Here is a 24,350-nt window from a genome sequence, read left to right as displayed (position 1 = left end):
AGAATACGCTTCGTTGCTGCTACTGTGTATGGTTGAGTTCTATGCCACCAGGTGGCTGCACCGTGCAGACCATTCACATTTGCCCTTCTGCTCATCTCGGCTCATCCCGTTACGGCACAGTCAAGCGGCCAGACCCTGTCCCCTTGCGCTTATGTTCGCCCTAATACGAGACTCGCGAAACGCTATTGCGTTAGTAATCTTCCGGTGTAAAGTGACGGCCACAAACGCGCAAATCCTGGCGCCGATCGTATAGCGGCAGTCCGATGCGCAGCAGCCAGTTCGCTCGTACACTGCCTTGCAGAGGGACACGATGTCGCAGCTTGACATATTGCCAGTCGCTACGTTTGCAGTCCACAAGGCAACAAAATCGAATCATAGTGCTCTCGAAAAGACTGAGACCAACTCTGACCGCGGAGCTCTCGTCAAAATGGAGTACGTTGTAACACAAGCAGACGACACTTGCTGTGTGCCGGAAGTACTTAAGTGTACTGAAAAATTGTTCTTGTGCATTCTCTTTATGCTACTTTCTTTTTATAAAAACAAATTAACTAACATTCAAACTATTACGAAGATCATTTGTTTACCATAAAGTTGGAAAAATTATCGATCACGCGCCCTGGTCAGCCAATCGGATAGCTCGCCCCACTGACGTCTTATGGGTGATTTCGGTCATATGGGTAGGGGCGGCTTAAAATTCCGCCGAGTAGTGCGCTGCGATCGGCAGCGATGTGCATTTTTAAAACCTTATAATAAATTACACGCTTTACGCAGAGCACTTAGATGTGTCAATTGATGATCAGAAGGACCTACTCTAACGACTCAGTACGTTTGTAGAAAATCGTCAAAAGCGTTTCAGGGTCCCTTTAAAGAGTAATTCCATCCAATTTAGGCAGAAGCAAAGAACTCGGTCAGCTTAACCTGCTGCTTGCTTTTCATGAGCATCGGGGTTATAAGGCCTCCTCGTGTGAGTGCATGCCCACGTGTGTGGGGAGATCCAGTGCATCCATTATTTGTTTCGGTGTAGCTGTGCTGCTTGCCACCTGGAGATCATCCAAGTCGTCATCCTCCATGTCTGTGATGCTCTGGATATTATTGTGTCATTGTCCAGCCCTTCAGTTGTCACGGCGCAAGCATTGCTGAAGATAGTCCTCCAGTGTCACATCGCTGGGAGCACCTCCCAGATCGTAGAGCAGCTACCAAGAGTCAACAATATCTGTAGTTTAACTATTTATCTACCTGTCAAGAAGGCTCCTGGTATGTGCATGCAATGCACGAGGACTTTGGTTAATCGGGTTTGTATTAAATCGCGAAAAAAAAGTAGATGGTTTTCAATGGGACAGAGATTGGGACATTTTAAAAATGCATTACTTCAAGAATTTTGTTAAATTGAGGTTCATTATTTAGAGGCTTGACTGTAGTGCTGTCTGAAGTTTGTGTATAGTACTAAATGCAGCTGTGTTGTCATTGCCCAAAGCAGTTCAAGCAGATAACACCTTTGGTGCAGTACAGGGAGCAGTCACATGGCCAACCTCTGCTATCTCATTGGCTTTCATGACCTGCAATTTCTGCATTGCAGTTTGGCAAGCTACAGTGAGATTGTGCATGGTCGAGGTGTGGTGAAAAGGGTGGAGAAAATGTGCTCAAACTCATAAAGGTGAAGGGGGCTGGCTGACCATTGGGGTAACCAATGAAAGGGTCAGAAGGACTGGTGGGTGCACTAGACACACACATGAGCACAGGGATGAGCAGGGCTGTGTAGCAATGTGAGTGTATGGGGTGATGGTAAAGATGAAAACTGCCAGTTTACTACAAATGACAAAGTAACAAGAAGGACACTGCAAATATGAGTGCAGGTGAGCTGCGTTATGTTTGGGTAGGCACAGTGCATTGGTATTCAGTGTTATCGATGTCCCTGTAATGATAAAGGCACACCTGTTAGGTAGAGATGGGCTGGTATAATGTAAGGATTCCTCTCGCTCAATTGTGTTTCTTCCTTATCATTCACTGTTCACCATCAGCCAGCCTTGGTGATAATGTGGGCGGAGTACTGCTCTAGCCATTGAAAAAAAGATGAAAAGGAATAGCATTGTAATAGAATTGTTACATTATCCTGGCTATGGTTGCTTTTAGTAAGTTCTATGAAATGGTAGAGCAATCATGCCTGCAAATCTGTCTGGTTCAGACAGCACAACTCTTCATGTACCTTACCACAGCCAATAATGCATCAGTTCAGCAATAACAGCATAAAAACATTCTGTTGTTTTACTTAATCATTGCTATTATGCAGGCTGTCCTTGGTTATTTTGGTCTTTTATCCAGGCTATCCCAGTAATCTTTTTCTTATTACAGGTCCATCAGCGACAGACATACAGATGCAGTACCAGAAGCTGGCGCTGAAGTGGCACCCAACCAGGCATCGAGCTAATTTGCGATCTATAGAGGTGTGCTTGTTTTTTCATTCACATTCTCTTGACTGCATTTATCCTTGTTCATGGTGACTTTGTGTCTCTGAGACAACTTGTTACTGGGCTGCTGTAATCCTACTGTAGTGCTTTTCTTCTTTCCTTTCTTTCTTCCTTTTATCCAAGTCGTTGTGACATATAGTAAGGGTCTCATACATTTTGAAGCTGAAGTCTCTGGGGGATTAAGTAGTTTTTTGGTGTTATGTGACCAAAAGAACCTTCCTATAATTTTCTTTTCATCTTTTTCTTGACCCCAAAAATTACATTTGGGCTTTCTTTACATGTGGGCCATTGTGTGGTTCTCCGTGGGGTGCAATTTCTGCTGCATAATAAATAATACTATTGTTTAGTAATTGTCCTTTTCTTTATTGCTGTTCTGTCACATTGTATCATACCATCATATTGGATGTAGTTTGCAGTATTGGATTGTAGCACAAGCTGCATTTTCTTTGTCTGTGTGTATGCTGAGGGGAATTGTTTGCAATTACGTATTCATTTAACTGTGTTTCCCAGCATTGATTAATTATTCATATTGATGTCGAAATAAAGGTTCATGGTTTTTGCTCAGTGTAATACAGGTAATAACCAGACAGGAAGAATACAGGCCACAGCGACATCTGTTTAGGGGGGATGCTAGGCTAAAATTTAACTTTTGAACCGTTGCACAAATATTTATAAAGGTCTATGTTTATGTATCTTGTTTTAGGGACGTGTCCTAAATTTCTTTAATACAGATCAGTTAGAAAAGAAGTTATGGCTGTCATATGGACCAATTAGGCATGTCACATTAGGAAAACCGTCATTTCAAAAATAATGAAGTCACACTGTTTTTGTTAGATACCGTCTAGGGGGCTTATAGTGCAGGGTAAGGCCAGTTGCATGTTTTTCATTACATTTTTGTAACAGTGTCGTCACTTTGAAGCTAAGTTCAATTTTTTTTTCGTTGTCATATGTCAGATCTGTTATCATTTTTTGTGTTAATAAAGATTTATAAATATACAAAGAACCTCATCCTTTTTATGACAAAATTTCAGCCCAGAAACTACTTTGAAAGCAGGTTTTGGCAAAGCACTTTGGGAATAATAGTTTTCTTATTAGGGGTTTTGTTTGGCCAAAGAAGTGCAAACTGAGAAAAATGAACTCAGATTTAAGAGCACGCTATTTTATCTTAAGATCAAAAATAATTAACCAAACTGCCCTGCTCCATAGGTTGGACCCTCCTCATCAATTCGAACGTTCATTGCAGCAATTTCTTCAAGTCAGGTTCACATGTTTTTTTCAGCTTTAGAGCAGTCCAGCGCCCTTGTCTGCAAGCGCAGACAAGGGCATCACAGCCACAATTATGGCTTTTTTTTTTTAGCTTTTACTTTGTGGTTGGCTTTACATGCGATGGAAAGTCCCCCTTGATTAAAACACATGAAAAACAAACTTTCTAAAGTGGGCATTCACTCAGTGTTCGGTTTGTTGCCTGCTCTATGGTGATGTCTTAAATACAGTGTTCATGCGTGCTCTCGATGGCGAGATAATTAATTTTCTTTTCTATGGCACAGATTGCCACTAAACTTGGTGATGAGCTTCTTTACACATCTAGGAATCCAAAATAAAAATTAGAAAATGCACTTTTTTGGCAAAAATTGTGATTTTAGCCCTGTGTCTCCCCCCTTAAAGGGACCCTGAAACTATTTTGACAATTTTTTTCTAACATGCTGAGTCATTAGGGTGGGTCCTTCTGATCAATAAGTAGCACATTAAACCATTGCGGAAAAACATGTAATTTATTGTAAGGCTTTAAAAACGGGCATCGCTACTGGTTGCAGCGGCACCGCTATCCTGAGTTTTCAGACGGCCCCATTACAATCTATGTAGCTGGCATGCATAACGTCAGTTAGGTGAGCTATCTGACTAACTACCTAGGTTGCATCATCTATAATTTTTCCAACTTTATGGTGAACAAATGTTCAGAATACTTGTAATGTTGATTAATTTGTTTCTATAAGAAGAGTCAGTTTCGCCTGAAAGGTGAAGCATCGATTGCGATAGCAAATTAGTAGACAGCTATGTGAAGTACGGATGGTAGTTTCATTGACCGTAAAAACTCGTAAACATTTGTATACTAATTAAATTAACGAGCATAGTGTCACGCGTTCATGGGCAATCATAAACACATCTAGCTTGATGAGCGTGGATGCTCACTGTCAAAGCACTGGCGTGAGAAAGAGCGGCGGCAGCGGCAAAAAAATTGACCTTCGTGCGGCCTCGCGCTTTAACACAAACTAAGTAACGAGAACGTAGCGCACACAAAGCTATGAGCCGTCGGCGCACCTAGACTCTGTACTCGTCACAGATTGCTTTCAACTTAGGGTGCATGTGGCCGACTCTGTACTCGTAGCAGATCGCTTTCAAGATAGGGCCTGCGCTCAGCCGCTTGTTTAGACTCTCCCCTCCTCCCGGTGGAAGACGGCGTGCTTCCTCCCTTGTGTGTGCGAGACCAAGCCACCATCCTGGGCTCACCCTCACAAGCTTTCACTTGCACCTACAACATACATTGTGCGGCCATGGTGCTATCGCAATTGGACATTATATGGAACATCACAGCGACGGCGGAAATGTGTCTGGAGTGTCCATATAATTGCCATAGCAATAAAATAACAAAGAGAATAAACAATGACAATTTATCACTACACTCGAGCACTTCCAGCAAACAGAAATGTCGTCTGCTTGTGTTAAAGCATGCTTTGTTTTGGTCTGTGCTAGTCTTGAGGTTTCTTTTCGCGAGGACCATGAATCGTGCTTATTGTGTTGTGGGCTGTAAACCTAGTGATTGGCAAATTGTCAAGCTGCGACATCGTGTCCCTCTGCAAGGCAGCAGGCGAGCGGAGTGGCTGCAGTGCATCGAGCTGTGTATATCCGATTGGCGCCAGGATCGATGCGTTTGCGGTCGTCACTTCATGCCGGATCGCTACCACAATAGAGAGTTGTAGAGTGTCCGATATTCCTGTAAGTGCAGACGGACTGGGTGTTTTGCCAGATGGCCATAGGCACAAACGTGAGTGGCAACCACCTGGTGGCATAGAGCTCAACCAGACAAGCACAGAGCTAATATAGCTGTAACCAAGTGTATTCTGCTGCAGGCGTAAATTTTTGCCACTAGCGTAATCGTGAACACATTGTATCTTTAAATGTTTAAAATCTTTTACACTTGTTTACAGCAAAATTAGCTCTGTGTTTGGCTTGGATAAACTCTGTGCCACCAGGTTGCTGCACCGTGCAGGTCAATCAGGCTGCTCACTTTTACGCTGAAGACTCTTCATCACAGTGGTAGTAGTGTGGAGGGGCTTTAGTTTATGCCTCCACCCATCCGTCCAAACACCCAGCTTGCCTGCGTTTACCGGAATACTGGACACGCTCGCCGCTGCAGCAGAACGCTCACAACGCACACTACTTGGATTGCTCTCGCTGGGGATCAACAGCCAGGCCATTAGCAGAGAGGTTGGAGAGGCTTCGCACGCTGGCTTCAAATCACTGGTAGTAGACGACACGAGGTCTCATCATGACACAGAGCCAGTGGAGGTGGTGCTCAGCCCCGATCACTTGGCAAACGAGTTGAGGACGAAAAGCATGGCTAGGAAGGAGAGTAACTTGTAATTGACCGTAGCTCTCTTAATATAAGATTCTTTGCCGAAATTATGGTGTGAATATTTTACTATAGCTGTACCCAACGCGTCAACAAAATTTTAATCATTTGTCCGAACAGTTTAAGGAACCCTATAATGAAAGTTGAATGTAGGGTTGCCACCTAGCCAGCTTTTCTGTTACTGGCTGCAGGTTAAATGACCACACTGGCATGCCATTTGCGAGTATATAGTTCTCCCTAAATCGACACATATCTTGCATCGCAAGTGCACTGTTGTCCACAGCTGAATTGTCATAAAGGGATTCATTCCTAATTCCCTAAACTGTTGACCGTTATGAAATTTTAGTCTTAGCTGAAGTTATGAGACTATCCATCCCCCCCCCCTCCCCCCTCTCTCTTTGCTGAGGTTTCTCCTACGAGTCCAAGTGCAACTTTTGTTTCTCTTTGATACATCTGCTTGGTGGCCACCCTCTGTTGGTGCTTATTGCGTCAGCTTTCACAACCAGTTTGGGCAACGGGAGCAAAACAGATGCATATTGTTTGCTCTTCTGCCCCTGCACAGGTATGCAAATGACACTGAGAAGGGCTATTGGTTTTCCCTGTAGACGCTAAATTTTTAAACGTTTTCAAAATTTCATGTAAAGCTTATCGATAAATTTCAGTCGTGCGATAGGTAGCGAGGCACTGGAAGTGGTAAGGGAATACATCTACGTAGGGCAGGTAGTGACCGCAAATCCGGATCATGAGACTGGAATAATCAGAATAAGGATGGGCTGCGGTGCGTTTGGCAGGCATTCTCAGATCATGAAAAGCAGGTTTTCATTATCCTTCAAGAGAAAAGTGTATAACAGCTGTGTCTTACCAGTACTCACGTACGGGGCAGAAACCTGGAGGCTTACGAAAAAGGTTCTACTTAAATTGAGGACGACGCAACGAGCTATGGAAAGAAGTATGATCGGTGTAACGTTAAGGGATAAGAAAAGAGCAGATTGGGTGAGGGAACAAACGCGAGTTAATGACATCTTAGTTGAAATCAAGAAAAAGAAATGGGCATGACATGTAATGAAGAGGGAAGATAACCAATGGGCATTAAGGGTTACGGACTGGATTCCAAGGGGAAGGGAAGGGTAGCAGGGGGCGGCAGAAAGTTAGGTTGGCGGATGAGATTAATAAGTTTGCAGGGACATCTCCACAATTAGCACATGACCGGGGTAGTTGGAGAAGTATGGGAGAGGCCTTTGCCCTGCAGTAAGCGTAGCCAGGCTGCTGCTGATGATGATGTCTAGGCTAGTGCCCACCTCTTGCTGCACTTTTTCAGTGGCACAACAGCAGGCTGTGTAAATTGAATTTCTAAAACAAAGCAGTTTCCTTAGGGAAACTGCTTTTTAGATAATGAGTGAGTGTCCTATAGGAATGTATTACTTTGTTGCAACTTGCAATAATAAGTTACTTTTTCTAGTAATTACTATTTAAAGTACTTTTTTAAGCATTAATTAGTACTCTACTCAGTTACTCTTTAGTCTAGTACTCAGGAATGTAACTTAATTACTCTTTCTGAGTGGCTTGTACATGTCTGGACAGAATTAATCTCTCTGGTGTTTTGCTATACATCTTTTTTCTTTATATAGGTGAGAGGGATACTTGTGTGTGCATCCTGTGCATTTTTGCATACTATATTTCATGTTCAACATGCTCTGTTATTACGTTTTACTTACTTTGTTGCAGAGATTTGACAGGTTGTGCCGGTCATATATAGTACTCACTGAAGGACGAGAATCAATGAGCACCTTACTGTCACAAGTGAGCATTTCCACTTTTCTTTTATACCAAATTGCCATTATCAGTCATTTTGTTAACTTCGGACAAACCCGAATTGTATTGCAGCTGCTGTTATAACACTGGCCCTTTTTCTAAATGTCTTGTCTAGCAGCCACAACTTTCTCTTGAAGCTTGACCATCTTTTACAATTTTGCCTAGGTATTTTTATCCAGGGAACTGTCCCAGAGGACAGCATAAAAATACTCGCCATTCATTTTCGTTTTTTTTTTCTTTGTCATGCAGACTGAAATGTTGAATGTGTTTATCAAGGCCTTTGAGCTGGAAGGTGGGTCTCACTCAGTTGGAGGTGTGGAACTGGGCCAAGGGTGTTGGTCACAGCATGTTACTTTGAAATTGTATTTCAGGTATGCACTTTGACAATGAAGCCGTAGCTCAAGATGCAGCTACGCAGTGCGAGTCAAGGCCTAGTACAAGCACACAGACGTCTTGGATGAGGCACTCTGCGTCCAAAAGCACTGCTACTGCTTCAGGTGATGCTAGTGGTTGGGGTGGTGCTAGTGCTTGTGCTGGTGCTACTGCTTCAGGTGATGCTAGTGCTTGTGCTGGTGCTAGTGCTTCTGCTGGTGCTACTGCTTCTGGTGGTGCTACTGCTGCCACCGTGACATCTTTAACCGGAAAGAAACCAGCAGCTTCAGAAAAAGCAAAGCAGAATTTACAAGAAGTTGCAGCTGCTTCTGTTGAAGAAAAGTCACTAGAGAAGAAGAAGAAAAAGAAGTCCTCAAAAAAGAGTAAAAAGGTGAGGGAGTTCTGTTGCAACCTTGTGCAGGTCATGTTGTTGTGTACACAGGAAACACGAACAGGATAATTCAGAGCACAACAGTGTAAATGTGAAGCTGTGGTGGCATAGGTGACAGTGTTGTGGTTGACTTGAAGTTGATTGTATGAGGCACCGCTTCCTCTAACAGAAGCACCTTTAGTTGACCTTCATCGGATTCTTCCAGCTTCTGTGTTCACATTTGGATTGCGTCTTTTTAGTACTTCTCGGTAGTCGACAGTGTAGCAGATATGTGCTAGATGAAAGTTTGCAGTTTGTTGCTGGAGCACCTCTCCCGATAGCACTGTCAGCCATGTCACCTTTTACTCTGCTGTGCCATTCATGAGACTGTTTGGTTGTGGAGACACCTCAGCTTTCACATGGTAAGCCACCAAAAGAGAAGTAGCTAGCTGAAAGCACTGGTGCTTGTAGGTGGGTTTGCCCCCCTGAAGTGAAATAAAGCTGAGGATGATGGGTGGGCTAGGCTGGTAATGCAATGCAGTTCTACTACTCAAGGCAGTAATGTCCTGGGGAACCATGTCTAATGTTACTGTATAACACTCGAAATGGATGGCTGTTGCAGTACCTTAATTGGTTAAGCACCGCATGCGAAATTTGGAAAAGGTGGCTATGGGTCCTACGTGGGGCTAGTTATCTTTTCATCCTCTTTCATTTTTCGTTACTTTATTATTTCTACATTTCAGTTACACTTGCCAGTGAAAATGACGATCTGAAACGTAAACCTTGTCATTTGCAGCGTGTTCAAAGGGGCTGGTTGGTTCATCTTTAGAATAAAAGCAGGAACAGCGCAACACAGGATGAGCTAGTGAAGAGCACAGGACAGAGTGCTGTGTTGTCCTGTGCTCTTTACTCGCTCGTCCTGTGCTGCGCTATTCCTGTTTTTATTCTAAACCTTGTCATTTAGTGTGCTGTGCACACTAAATGCTGAATCGGAGATGTGAGCTAAAAGGTGCTCATGTGTCAGTGAATGAGCATGGCTGCTTATTCCCAGTGTAATAAGATGGGCTCGTACTCGTCTAGGCTTACGTTTAAAAGTGCCGTGATTCTTGGTGTGTTGTCATGTGGTATTTTATAAAATTTCGCAGGTTTTCTTTTTGTTTTTTGTTTTTCTGTCATTTTAAAGGACCACACAAGACCTAGATTGCTTAAAGAGATCCTCAAACACTTTTCAAGCCACCGCCTTTCTATTACAGGTAGCATAGACTCGATTGGAGATGCTTTTAGCGTAGGTCAAAGCACCAATATCAAACTATTTAATATTTTAATCGCGCAAACAAATCGCCACATTGCTGTCGACCGCATCATTGCCCAGTCGTGCTCACCAGAAGCAGCATCAACATCACCACTCACTCCTTTGGGATTGGTTAAAAACTAAGTTGCAGATAAGCAGTGCATTGCAGCAAAAACATGATCAATTAAGATTTCATTTTATTTTTGTTTACTGTAGTTTTTATATGAACGCAAACAGACACAGTAGTAAAAAAAGGGGGGGAATAACACTACAACTGCAAGACATAGTAGGGGTGCTGGCTGCTTTTTTGCTTCTGGCCTCTGAGCAATGCTCTATACTACAGAGAAGTGCGCACACAAGTATTATATCTGTTAACAAGCTTCTCACTTCTGTATGCTTGCAAGCTGCTTCGTTGCCTCATTTTGCACATGCATGTGCAGTATACTCACGAGCGTTGTCTAGGCAGGGCTATTTTCTCACTGCTGTCCATTGTTGTTTGTATTACTGGACTGAGCTGCCTGCACAGGATATGAACGAAAGATACGTTGTGCAGTCCTAGGTTGCTCGACTGGGAGTGTAAACTGCGCCGAGGGAGCCTACATGGACCTCTTTGTAACCGATCCATGTACAGGGTGCCTACCAACCGGGAAAACCGGGAATTCTCAGGGATTTTGAGTAGTCTGGAGAAACTCGGGGAAAACTCAGAGAATTTGTGCTTCTATCAGGATAAATTAGCTGTAATTTTATTGAAAAGGAACCCAAAGTCACGGTAATGCTGTCCCGAGTAATAGAGAGGAGTCGTAATGAATTGTCTTTGATGCTGCGCCCTCGGCTGGAGGAGTTGCCAGAGTACAGTCAACGAGCGACTTTCTGGACGCTAGATAACTCGGACGGCTTCGCGGCACCACTACGTACCCCATAGGGTCACTGTATAAAAACGTTTGAACTTTTGGACGCAAGAACCCTTTGCTGTCCAATTTTCCGAACTTTTTGCCGTGATGGCAGGTCCGAAATGGCATTATTAAAGTCACAACCGCTGCCATGTTGATAACCTCGCTGCCTCGAACCGGCACGCTCGCACGCAGATCCGCTGGCCGCCGTAGCCACCACCGCGGCAATGCTAGGCCTAGCTGCTTTGAGGTTCGGTATTAAGCTTGTTGCCGTTCTGTACCGTGTTTTTCATTGAAAGAATTCGCTGCTGTCAGCAACGGCACGGACACCGCCTTCATGGTCATCGCGATTGGCTTCGAAGTTCGGAAAGCACGGCGCGTTGCGTAATGCCGGTTCCCGAAAGTCAGCTTCACCTCATTACAGTAATGTTACGCTGTGAAGCATAAGTGTGGGAAGGGGCAACTGTCACGGGACATAGTATGTATTCCTTAATTATACACGCGTGCACCCGCCATCTTCTGTCACAGTACGAGCACCGATATGCCTAATAAGTGTACTGGCAGCCCTTCAGAGCTTTTTCGGGCGTGCCTGTGGCGATTTGAGCCCTTAAGAGCTGTAAAAGACATGCATTGATTTTTTCGGACGTTTTCGCGGCCCCTATGGAGTCAGAAAAATTGGACGCTGACTGCACAACTGTCCAAGAGGATGCTTCAAGTAGTCCGTGTGGCAAACGTGCAGCCGAAGGAGAGCGAGAAGACAAAGGACCTATGCATTGAGAAATGAACGGAAAAGGAAGCATGCCGCCGCTTTTTTTGAAGGAGCTTGCACTCTAAAAGCAAAGTGTTGGCTGACACAGAGATGCAGGTGTCCCTCATCCAAGCAAAAAAACTCTTTAAAACAGTGAGATGCAACACTGAGGCGTTGTGCGTGGGCTGAGAGTATGTCAAGGACAGTTGAGGTTGACTTACCAGCTGTTGCGAGAGAATCTCATTTGTGATAAAGTTCAGGCCTCATACCAATTAGCTTGCTATCAGTTGATAGAAATAGCTCATATTCGAAAATATTCTTTATGCATCTCTTTTATTATTCGTATTTGAGAATGTTCAACTCAATTTGCAATGGGTTTTACTATTTCTTTCGAAGATATTTTATTCGCTGTGCATTTTACTAGCCCCTCCCTTCTGTTTTCTTTTTGAATAAAATAAACACTACCACTTGCTATTCAAATTGGATTAAGTTGTTTTTTATTTTCTAACATGCTTACTTGAGAGTGACAACATAGGGCGATGTGATGTATGCCTGTCTTGACATAAAACAACGTTCTGTGTCACTTAGGGAAAACCTGGAAAACTCAGGGAATTTGGGAATGTCAATTTGGTAGACACCCTGCATGTAGGGCCTCTGAATGACGTGGTGGTTTCGGCACGTAAAACCCCATCATTGTTTTTCTTATTTTTAAAATTTTCTGTTTACACCAGAGCTTTGTGCACCAGAGTCTGGGAATACAGAGCAGGGGCAACCATGGTGTGCCAACTTCCTGTACATAGATGCTTGAAGCACTTAATATTGGCAGCTACGCATCTTTTTCCTGCATGTATTTTGAAGTTTCTTGGCTAAATAACTTTGGACTGCGTGCCCCCTATCACTGCTGTTCTTGTTGCATTTATCTCTCTGACCATCAATCTATGCACCACGCTTGCTTGAAGTGTGTTCTAGGGCCCCTTTAAACATTCCTGTCGGTCATTTCACGGCATTCTCCGCAATTATCACATTGATGCCTTATCAGTTAGGCTAGGTAATAAAGTTATTTAAACTTAATGCTCATGACTAGCATGAGCGATGCTCATCTGCATAGTGATTTATAGTGATTGCCATTTGGGTAAAGCAATTCATTATTTTTTCATTCTTGGTGATATTTAGTTGGGACAGCTAGTATAAAGGCTGGGATGCAGAAATATATATGGTTGCAGCTACCGGCTACTTCTGAAGTGCCTACACTTCAGCTGGTCTTGTTTTGAATAGGTTTCTTTGGAAAGACACTTGTTTAGATGTAGTGACTGTTCAAAGGGAACTCTGTCTAAATGACTAATTTTAAAGGTTTTAGCTAATCTCATGTCTAGCTGACCTAAGCGTTCTTAGTTTAGGACAAAGTATTGAACTGCACTTATTTAAATGTTAACCACTATATGAGAATTTTAAAAATTACTTCGTAAATGTTTTAATTTTTATCTATGTCTTTAGATACCCTCCCCTGCATTTTATGTAATTTATTTTTTTCAGTCCATTTTTGTTAAAAGGTAGGTTTTAGTCTTCTTATCTAATTGTGCTAAGGTAAATGGAATTTGTCACTGGACTTTTGCTACAGTGCTCAGTAGTGATTGATTGATTGGCTTTAACATCCGAAAGCCACACATTGGCTAGAAGAGATATGCCATAGTTGGAGTTTCTCCGGATTAAGCTTGACCATGTTTAATTTGGCTGCCACTGCCAGGACCAGATTTCACTTGTATTAGTTGCATACTGACCTGAAAAGCATGAATGGGAACGCTTGAGCTCACATCTCGTACCTTTGCTGTTTTGATGTGGCCAGATCCTAATATGGGGTGAGAGCAGTGGCATTCTCTTGGTTGCTATAGCTCCATAACACAGGCTTTCCTTAGAGGCTGGTAATTGCAAAGGAAATCAGTTTCACATTTTGATGAGCATTTTGATATTGAAATACAATGCAGTGTTGTGTTTACAGTAAACACTTTGACAAGTCAGGTGATGACAGACGTGCTTATTTTCATGCACCATGCATTCAAAGTAAGGTCTGTGTGAAGGGAGTGTGTGCTTTCTTCAACATCAGGCCACTCTTCTAGACTTTGCAAAATGCTTGCTGAGAGGACAAGCATGGAAGTGGGTCAGGTATTGTACCATGCTACATTTGAGGTTTGTGTGTAGAGCATGTGAAAAGCTGGCAGAGAAGTATGGCTCTATCCCATTTTCTGAACTGGCTACGCATTGATGACTCGTGTGTTGGATTAGTGTCTGCCATGTGTTTAAATTCTCTCTTTCATGGCGCTTATGACTGTATAATTAATGTGCACGAACTGCACTTGTGTCATGTTTTCTTTCCCCCTTTTTTAATGCGCTTGGTTTGTCTTTCAGCGTCGCCAGCAGCGAGAGAAGCAGCAGTCAAGCAAGTCGTCGTCTAAAAAAGACAGGCAAGTCCTTTGGCCACAGTCAAGCTTGAGCTTTCATCATCATCAGCCTATTTTATGTCCACTGCGGGACGAAGGCCTCCCCCTGCGATCTCCAATTACCTCTGTCCTGCGCCAACCGATTCCAACTTGCACCTGCGAATTTCCTAATTTCGTCACCCCACCTAGTCTTCTGTCATTCTCGACTGTGCTTCCCTTCTCTTAAGCTTAAGCTTTATTGGCATTCAACTATGTTAAAATTGATGTTATTGTATTCAGTGCTCATTAACGTTTTATGTATATTCACTGATGTCCCTGTGACAGTGTGATGTTATCCGCCGTGGTTGCTTAGTGGCTATGGTGTTGAGGTGCTAAGCATGAGGTCGCAGGGTCAAATCCCGGCCATGGCGGCCGCATTTCGATGGGCGTGAAATGCGAAAACACTCGTGTACTTAAATTTAGCTGCAAATTAAAGTACCCCATGGGGTCCAAATCATTCTGGAGTCCGTCACTACGGCGTGCCTCACAATCAGATCGTGGTTTTGGCACGTAAAACCCCATAATTTTGCAGTGGGATGTTATTGTATTCAGTGCGCATTACCGTTTCATCTATATTCACTGATGTCCCTGTGACAGTGCCTTACCTCACTTGTCTAATGCGCATGGGATTGTGGACAAGGGGAAGGCTTGCCTTAATGGGGTGCAATATATGTACTGTTTGCTTGATGGTCAAGGTGAAAAATGGCATGCTCATGACAAATTCGTGCTGCTTCATTCCGTAAAAAAATAAACCTTGTGCAAGCCTGTGCCTGCCGCCTAATTCTCAATGTCTGTCACATACAGGTCCAGCAGCTCCAGCAGCTCTGAAGATGAAAAGAAGGAGACAGACGAGGATGAGGACGTGAGTTTCATTTAATTTCAGAAATGATTGGAGGAAGATAACTACAGATTCTTTTCTGTTATGTGGGGCAGTTATGCATGGGCATGTTGCTGTGTGCACAAGTTGTTCATCTTGATAAATTGCTGCCATTGTTGTGTCCATTAACTCCAACATTGTTTAGGTCCATGCAAAAAACACTTGTTTTCCCAAATCAAAAGATCCCCCTTGTAATCTAAGCACTTCCCCTCTCCGTATAAAGGGAGTTTAAGAGAGAATATGCAAACTCAGTCTTGTTTATGAATGTTGGCTGTTGATGGTCAGGATAACGTTGTGGCACTAACTTTTAAAAAAGTACTGACTACACACATGACATTTTTTACTTCTAATTTTCTGATGTTAAGGGAAGGTCCTGGTCCTTAAAACCCCAGCAAACATACTGGCAAGCAAATAACTTTCTATGGGGAACCAGCGCTGGATAGGCGGCGCGTCGAAAAGAGTGCGTTGCATGCCGCCCTGGCGACAAAACGCGGCATATCCCAGCCGCTCGACCAAACGACACACACGTGCGCGGCCGTATTATAGTTTGTATGTTTCCGTTTTCGCGCCGCTTCAAGTGGACAGTTTTCGTAAAGAAGCTAGCGCCATCAAGTGAAGAAATGATGAAAGAAGCTTTTTAAGCTTTACAGTAGAACACGGATATATCGAACTCGAAGGGGATCGCGAATTAATTCGATATATCAAAAATTCGATATAAAAAATACAGGCCCAGAGACTTTACCTGTGGCGGACGATGACCTACCGATCGGCGCATACAAGAATGACAACTATTTCCGCACACACGACGCAACGTAATGCTTTATTTGCGTGAAAAAAAAATCGCTTATGTTGGTCTGCTTCTTCGCCTTGCAAATGAAATTAAAGACGCCAACCTCGATCTTATCGAGGCTGTTCAGGTGCGAAAGCCCGGTTCCTTCCATGTCGCCGCAACAACGGCGAATCAAGCTGAACGCTGCCGCCACTTCAGCGGCGGAGTACGAGCGTGTAGCCGCGCCCTCGTCCGGACGATCTTCGTCGCCACTCGAGCTGTCAGCCTGGGTCCCTCTGACTGCAGCTACAATGTCCTCATTGGCGAGGCTCGCAACAGCCTGAACATTGCTTTCAACGTTTACATAATCGTCAGCAGACACTTCGGCTGGAACGGCAGCTGGGAAAAGGGACGACAACTCGCGAAACGCGTCGTCCATGCACTCGTCGCCGTCGCCGTCTTCGCAGGTTTCAGGAAGTTTGGCCGTCACGAGGCCTGCCTTCCGGAAGCAGTTGGCCACAGTATCCTGCTTCACGTCTCTCCAGGCGCCCGTCACCATTTGAATGGCCCCCAGCAGGTCAACCTTAAGCTCGGTGCCCATGCGGAGGTTCACCAAAAGCCTATCAATGAGTCGCCTTCTGTAGCCGACTTTGAACGACTTAATGATGCCCTGGTCGAGCGGCTGCAACTTTGCTGTCGTGTTCGCCGGCAGAAACTTGAGCGCGATGTTTTCGAGCTCGCAGGTGGTGTGATGTGCTGAGCAGTTATCGACGAGGAGGCAAGCGTGATGCCCCGACTTGCCCAGTTCGGCGTCCCACGCTTGCAGCCATTCTGTGAACAGCTGACGCCACCCGCCATCCACGCCTTCTTATTGAAGGCGTAGTGAACGGGGAGCTGCTTACAGTTTTTGAAGCAGCGCGGTGCCCTTGCTTTGCCAATCACAAGGGGCTGGAGCTTTTGAGAGCCATTCATGTAAGCAGCGAGCAGAACGCTCACGCGGACTTTGCTCATCTTGCCCCCGTGACACGTGCTGCCCTGGACGTCGAGCGTCTTGCTGGGCAGCATCTGCCAAAACAACCCGGTCTCGTCGGCGTTGAAGATTTCCGCGGATGAAAACTTCGCGCAAATTTCCGGCCATTCCTTCGAAATCCTCTGCTGGATATCCTGGCTGATGATGGCTCCGCTTTCCCCAGAAATGGTTTTGCCAACTATCTTATGGCGGTTCTTAAACCTCTGCAGCCACCCTGTGTTGTCGGCGAAGTTGTCATCACCGAGTGCAGCGGCAAACCATTTGGCTTTAGCCATTAGCATTGGGCCATCCACCGGAATGTTCTTCGCCCGCACCTCTAAAAACCACTTTTCTCGTGGGCAGGAGCGCGTACACGACAAGCTCCCGACGTTCGTTGCTCCGTCGCTTTCGACTTTATGTCCGCCTTGTTTTTTAACAAGGTGCTTAGAGTGCTTCGAGGAAACCCGATGTCGTCTGCCAGCGTCGCACTTTTCTCGCCCGCCTTAACACGCTGAATGGCTTTCAGCTTTGTCACAAAGTCCAGGTTCTTGCGCTTCTTGACGCTGCTTGTGCTTGCTGCGGCCATTGCTTCCGCGTCAGCTCACCACGATCCAGTCACACGTGTCGTGAGACGCACGCAAAACAATAATGAACACGAAACACAAGAACGCGCACAAAACACAAAAATTCACGTGCGCAGCCATCGCCAACAAAGCGCTCGCGATGGCCACCTCCGAGGACGACAGCGACGTACGAAAGGCACGAGCTGTGGTTGGCTGAGCAAAACTCGTGAAAATGCAACAAGAAAAAAAAAAGGCAAAAGGAGGAGAGATAACCGCCGCCTTCGTTCCTGGCTACCTTTTCCGAGCCGATCACTATGGTTACGCGGGGGAAGGATGAAAGACATTGGGAGAGAGAAAAATAAAAGCAGTTCCGCAAGCAGGGTGTTGTCGCAAGTCGGAGAGCGTGCGCAGCGGGAATACCGTCCGAGCCTTCCTCCCTCTCGCTCTCACATTTTCCGAGCCTTTCAGGGGAGGCGCGAAGCACGCGGGTGCAGCGAGTGCCGAGATCGCGCGGCGTTCTCTATATCCAATGGCGGGTAAAAATATCGTTCAATATAAACGTACGAATTTCTATACTTTTACACAGAATTTTCAAGGGGATAATTTACGAGTTCGATACAGACAATAATTCGATATATGTGGGTTCGATATATCCGTGTTCGACTGTATATATTTTTCACAGTGTGTCGTGGCGAGCACGTGTGTTTCTTTAATGGTTGCGCATGTGCCGTTGCGGGGCAGCCTGCCTCGCAAATCTAGCAGCTCTGGCTCCGGTCGTGCTGCGCTATGGTTTCGGAAGTATTAGTTGGCCTGAAGACTTTGCATATTTCTCTGGCTAGACATAAAAAAATTATGATGTTACTTCTCCACAGTAGTCGATGGAGAAGAAAGCTTTATAGCATCAGCTGACTCGCGCAAGCAAGGGTTTGAGTGCTCCACTGCTGGATCTGTCACAACGCTGGCTACATTTAGCACTAATTACATAAATTTATCGGATGAATCTCAGCGCCGAGTCCTCATCCGCATGCGCATTTTAAAAAACACATAGGCGGCTTAGTCGCACGTGCGCCGTCAGTATGCGCACACAACTCGTATGACAAGGCAGCTTCCCTCCCATGTAATTCTTGGCAATGAATGGATAATATTTACTTTTCGTATTGTTCGCTTCGTGCGGTGGCATTGGAAGGGGCGTGGCGGTGGTATTGCGAAGGAAAAATGGTTGGTACATATGCCGGATGGTGCATGCTATTGCTCATTTTGTTTCCGACGAAATGCCGACTGCACATTCTGCTGTTTGGTACTGGCTGCCATGGCTGACCGTCTTCACTATCGAATAAACCATGCACACACGCAAAATTCGATTTAGAAACCAGCCCGACACCGCTTGACAGAGCAACCAGACAGGAACTTACTCGCTCGCCTGACTGCTTGTATCCAACGCTGCCGCCGTTCTTGTTCGTAGGGTTTAGATGGAAAGACGCAGAAGGATACATCCTCCCTCATCCCGACGTAGTTGTGGCACTTGTATACGCAACAGTACCGTCGGCATCCTTTTGTTTTCCTTCGACTTTCAGTGCACGCAACGCCACTACCAGTAGCAATTTTCATCCGCGGGAGCGGCTGAGTTGTGAACGTTCTGACCGCCAGGGCGGTGCTGTAGGTGTCGTGAAAACTCCAGCGCTGGTTCCCAATAGCAGCTTTTCTATGAACCAGTTTCATTTCCCGTGAGGTGTATGTGTTGTGATGCCATGACACAGAAGGTGCTAACGTTGGAGCAAGAAATAATTCCATTCAGTTCAATTCAATTTTTATTTGCAAAACACGTGCAATGTTGTGTTGAAGGCTTCCCGGGCAGGAAAGCTGTAAGCATACAGCTTGATGGAGACCAGAGTTGCCAATAATCGGCAGCAGTGACAATGCATTGGTAATAGTATTAAATGACAATATGTGAAGCCACATCAATAAATACCTATACTATAAGCAACAGTCACAACAATAAATACTTACACCTTACTATATGTGATACGTAATATATATAGGTATTATGCATATCAAGATATGCAAATACATGCACTACATACTAGACATACTAATAACCCATGTGAGCAATATGTCAGACAAGATAAGTACAATGGATCAATCGTATTTACTCGCGTAATGAATGCACCCCAAGTTAGTCGCTAAAAATCTAAATATTTTTTTCCTCATGTAATGAATGCACCCTGAACTTTGCTACTGTGCAGTCCCATGATGGAACGGCGCTGCTGTAGTTTTTCGCAGAGACTACAACCTTTGACCGTCGCACATGTTTAAAGCTAGCTCACTTAATGCTTGACGCATCCTTTCCGCCAGTGCTGGCACAAAGGCACCTCTCGGATTCGAAAGATAAAAAAAAAAAGAACGTAACTGGCTCTCTGCAACATACACAGTTTATATACTTTACGCTGACATAAAAAAGAGCACTCGAGGGATCACAGGAGAGTAAGTGAGGAAGGGGCTGCCAGCATTTGATTGGCATAGTGGGCATAGTGGGGCATAGTGTCGAATTCTCATGTGTGTGGTCTCACTTTTCTGCCTGCCTTGGGTTTTGATGTGTGTGAGGAGCCTTGAGTTGAGTTATGCGCCTGCTGCAGGACATGGAGTTTATCTGCTCACTAAACGGGAACGCTGATCAGACACCGATAAACTTTGACATGCCAATGACAGTTAAGGAAAGAGACGCACACAGTGTGTTTGTCAAAACAGGTGTGCGCTTCAACGTGATGCTTGCGATAACGGCAGACAGCCGAAAGCGGCTGCGAGGACGAGCGGAGATCGTGCACCAGCTCCTCCAAATCATTACTGTCTTACTTTTCAATTTTTGCTGTTTCGAAAATATCTCCATGAAATTTACCCCGCGTAATGAATGCACCCAACTTTGCTTCGGTCTATTAGGAAAAAAAGTGCGTTCATTACGCTAGTATATGTGGTACATGCACTACATACTAGACACACTAATAACACGCGAGTAATATATGAGATGAGTTAAGTACAATGGATCAATAAAAGTAATTAAATACGAACATTCCACAATCACCCGTATGAAAACCCAATATCATTATTTAAACATTTTTCAAGTTTATCCAGTAGCACTTATACATTGCAAGTAACAGATTGCAAAGATAATTGTTTCTAGGGCACGGTACTAACCACCTTTCGCATTCCCTTGTCATATGACTACTGGAATGTTCTACAGGCTTAGATACGCTCTTTAGAAATTCAAGAGTTTTTGTTTCTGTTCTGCAAAATGGAGCTGATGCAAAAGACAGTAGTTGTATGAGTGCTCGATATTAACCATCCTGTTTCTCTGAGATAATTCTGTTGTTGGGTGAAAATAGTTGACAAGGCTTGCACACTGAGTGGCCTTCTTTTGTAACAGCAAGAGCCTACTAATATTACTTTTTGTTGTTGTTGTGCCCCATATTAATAAATGGTAGTTTAAATGTGATCGAAAGAGAATGATAAACTTGGATAAAGATGCATAATGTATTGGCAGTCGCACCTGTTTGAATGCTGGACTCTCATGCGTCCCCTGGTGTTGTTTTTCCTGCATGGCTCTTGCATCCCCTGTAATCCGGCTTGCCCGTGTAGCTGGGCACTGCCGGCGGTCGGTGTAGTCGCTGATTAGTATGAGAGATGCCATGAGTGTTTGCCCTGCTAGTGCCACCTAACGGCGGGGTTACTTGGGCAAAAGAGGGAGTAGCCTCTTTCACCACAGGTATGTCCAAAATAGCTCTAAACGCCTACCAGTGCACTTATTAGGCATATCGGTGCTTGTACTATGATAGGAGATGCTAGGTGCATGCGTGTATAATAAAAGGAAATGTACCATCCCCCGTGACAATTGCCTCTTCCAACTCTTGGTATGCTTCGCCACGTAACACTACTGTGTTGGGGCGAAGCTGACTTTCGGGAATCTGCATTATGCAATGCACCATGTTTTCCTTGCTCCAAAGCCATTGGCAATGATAACAAAGGCGGAGTCGGCACCATTGCTAACAGCGGCAAATTGTATCGATGGAACACATGACACTGAACAGCAAGAAGCTTGGTAGCGAACTTCAAAGTAGCTAGGACTAGTGTTGCTGTGGTGTGGCTATGGCTGCCAGCGGATTTGCGTGCGAGAGCGCGGGCACGAGGCGGCGAGGTAATCCAAGCGGCAGTGGTAGTAGCTTCGATTAATGCTGTTTCGGACGTGCGGTCATGACAAAAAGTCAGGAAAATCGAATGGCAAAGGTTTTTTGCATCCGAAATTTTAGACATTCTTATACATTGACTCTAAGGGGTACATGGTGGTGCCGTGAAGGCGTCCAAATTGTCGGGCATGTTGGAAAAATTCGGGGTCCGAAAAATCGGTCATTGAGTGTACAGGACACCCATCACTAGCGGAAGTAATAGGTGATGCGCGCCTGCACATGCCTGCGCACAAATTTCTGCAACATTTTTTTCCCTCTTCTTCGTGCCAGGCATTGAGGGGTCACTCCTAAGCTCTTTCTCTATGGCGGGGTCAGAGGAATGCTGGTCGGAGGCGCCGCTGCGTCGTTTGGCGCGCTGCTGAGAGCATTGTTGGAGCGTAGCATGTTAGATTTAACTGTCGCAAATGCTTGTGCATTCGAAAATTACTGAGCATTTTGCCCATAGAGACACATAACTTCGACAGGACCACAGCGTCAGTTCGAATAAGCCGAAAGTTTGATTTAAGAGTGTTCGAATTAACAAGATTCGACTGTAATACAGAATAAAAAAATTATGGGGTTTTACATGCCAAAACCACTTTTTGATTATGAGGCACGCCATAGTGGGGGACTCCGGAAGTTTCGACCACCTGGGGCTCTTTAACGTGCACCTAAATCTAAGCACACGGGTGTTTTCGCATTTTGCCCCTTTCGAAATGTGGACGCCGTGTCCGGGATTCGATCCCGCTACCTCGTGCTTAGCAGCCCAACACCATAGCCACTAAGCGACTAATACAGACTAGAGGGTTGTGAAACTATGAAAATTATCACTGTAGGATAAAAAAAAGCCTACTGTAAAGGGGCTGACTTTTGCTGTTTTCACGACTGTATAGATACACAGGCACAGTTGACCCACATTATATTTAACTCGCATCCAGTGTGAAAATACCTTTAATCTGAAATTCGTTATAAGCATAGATTCATTACATGCTAACATTGGCATGAAAGATTTGACTTTAGTAGTTCAGTCACAAGGAGTTTCACTATGCTATTTCTGCCACAAAATATGCCTATAATGATGTGCTTAATGAACTGAATGCAGTCATGGCTGCAAGTGCATGGTTTTATGTTTATAAAACATATTTATCATGGCAAAGCCACTTTTAACCCTTAAAGGGACACTAAAGTTAATTACAAAGTCGATGTATACTGTTTAAATGCCATTCCAGAAACCTCACAATGCTTCTTTCATGCCAAGAAAAGACTTAGTTTATGAGAAAATTCCATCTGAAGGGTCCGAATACCTTTATCGCAATTCAGATCTCCCATCTCCCAACCGGGGAGTGGTGATGTTGCATACGCCATCACCACCCTTTGTTGCCGTCAGTGAGTAAAATGGTGCCTAACAGATTGTGGTATGGTTTTATGCACAAAACGCAAACACGCGGCTGTGGAGAAACCGAGCCAGGACGGAGCGGTGTATTTGCTGCTGCAGCTGCTTTATTGTATGTGTAGCGACTCCGCCTTTATGTGTAGCTTTATTGTTTGGCCCTGTGGATAACTTATGAAAATATGAAATATATTAACTGCCTTCCTTCTGATTGTTGCCAGCCAGGCACATAAGTCCAAGTGTGGAGTTCAGTCAGTTATTGACCAAATGTGATCTTATTTCTAAGTCATGTGCTACGTGGCACGAGAATCGTGTGCTTTGAGGTGTCCATTGTCGAGCTCGTATTTGGTTTGTCTAGTTACGCTTTCTATGTTCTAAGCTCCTTATGCACATTAAAGTTTCAGGCTCCTTTCTAATCTGATGGATGTGGGGATATGTGGTTGCTTCCAATTTGTTTAACTGGCCATCTGATAATCCATTGTTAATGCCAGCATGTCTTGGTACCAGGGTGGAGACCATATTAGGTTAGGGGACCAATTAGGTGCATCAAACTTGGAGTGTGTGTGAGCAGCAGAAATTTGGATTTAAGTTGAACACATGTGGCACTGGAGCCTGCAGTACCATATGGCTGCAGGTGAAAAATCTTGTGGGGAAAAAATACATCCACTGCTAAGTATCCACTACTTGCATTCACTTAGCATTGTGTTACCAGTAAGAGTAATATATAAGCAGCAGCTTATTACACACAACTGATTTTGTTGAGGTTTTGAGAAGATTATCCATAATGCCTATAATTAATTTCCCCTTACCCTTCCCCCAGTGTAGGGTAGCAAACATTATTCTCTTCCAGTTAAACTCCTTGCTTTACCTATCCCGTGTTTCTCTCTTTTTCTCTTGTTCTGCTTTTTTCCCCCTGAGCCGAAAGGTCTGTATATTCGAGCAGCCATGTTCTTTCATGTTTTCTCTTGTCTCCAATAAGTTTTCAAAGTTCAGCTTTGTTTGGCTCTGTTCTTAAAATTATATTGCAGTCATTAGTGTCCTTAGTTTTCAAACATTTTGGAATAGTTTTAAAAATGGCCATTTTACTGCCTAGACTTCATTGTCAAGGCAACGGAAGTTTTCTGCTATTTATTTGTGGCTTACGTTATATGCATAATGCGCGAAGCATGATTGATTCATGGTAAAGCCACGTGCTCCTGTTTGAAGAGGTGCTGCCATGTTCCTTGATGATGGGTATCTTTTGGGTGACAGGCTACATCCTGAATTTCTGTTCAGGCACAAGCGCTTACATAAACTGTTAGTTCTCTGTACAATGCTGCAGATGTGCATGTGCATGATGCTACATCGGCGCTAGGTAGGATAAAGTGTGTTGCATGTTCGTTGCATAATTTTTTAATGTCCTTATTCCTACACTGTGATTGCTGTCAGCTGCGCCATGTTGGCATTGGCATTAAAGTTGGTAATAAATGTGAATA

General features: G+C 44.4%; 1 protein-coding gene across 4 annotated transcripts in view; it reads left to right on the top strand.

The window, feature by feature from the left end:
• LOC135907931 (uncharacterized) overlaps window positions 1-24,350 on the top strand; it is a 62,914-nt gene that overhangs the window by 6,880 nt on the left and 31,684 nt on the right. For all 4 annotated transcript variants that reach the window (XM_065439725.2, XM_065439724.2, XM_065439722.2 and 1 more), the window contains 6 exons: window positions 2,350-2,441; window positions 7,822-7,896; window positions 8,158-8,200; window positions 8,280-8,671; window positions 13,983-14,038; window positions 14,858-14,915. In XM_065439725.2, coding sequence (XP_065295797.1) covers window positions 2,350-2,441; window positions 7,822-7,896; window positions 8,158-8,200; window positions 8,280-8,671; window positions 13,983-14,038; window positions 14,858-14,915 — 716 coding nt within the window. The remainder of the gene's footprint in view (window positions 1-2,349; window positions 2,442-7,821; window positions 7,897-8,157; window positions 8,201-8,279; window positions 8,672-13,982; window positions 14,039-14,857; window positions 14,916-24,350) is intronic.

Source organism: Dermacentor albipictus, chromosome 1, assembly GCF_038994185.2.
Source record: "Dermacentor albipictus isolate Rhodes 1998 colony chromosome 1, USDA_Dalb.pri_finalv2, whole genome shotgun sequence".
In the NCBI taxonomy this organism is placed as follows: Eukaryota; Metazoa; Arthropoda; class Arachnida; order Ixodida; family Ixodidae; genus Dermacentor; species Dermacentor albipictus.
Note: the sequence above shows the minus strand (reverse complement) of the source record. Positions and strands in the feature narration are given on the sequence as shown.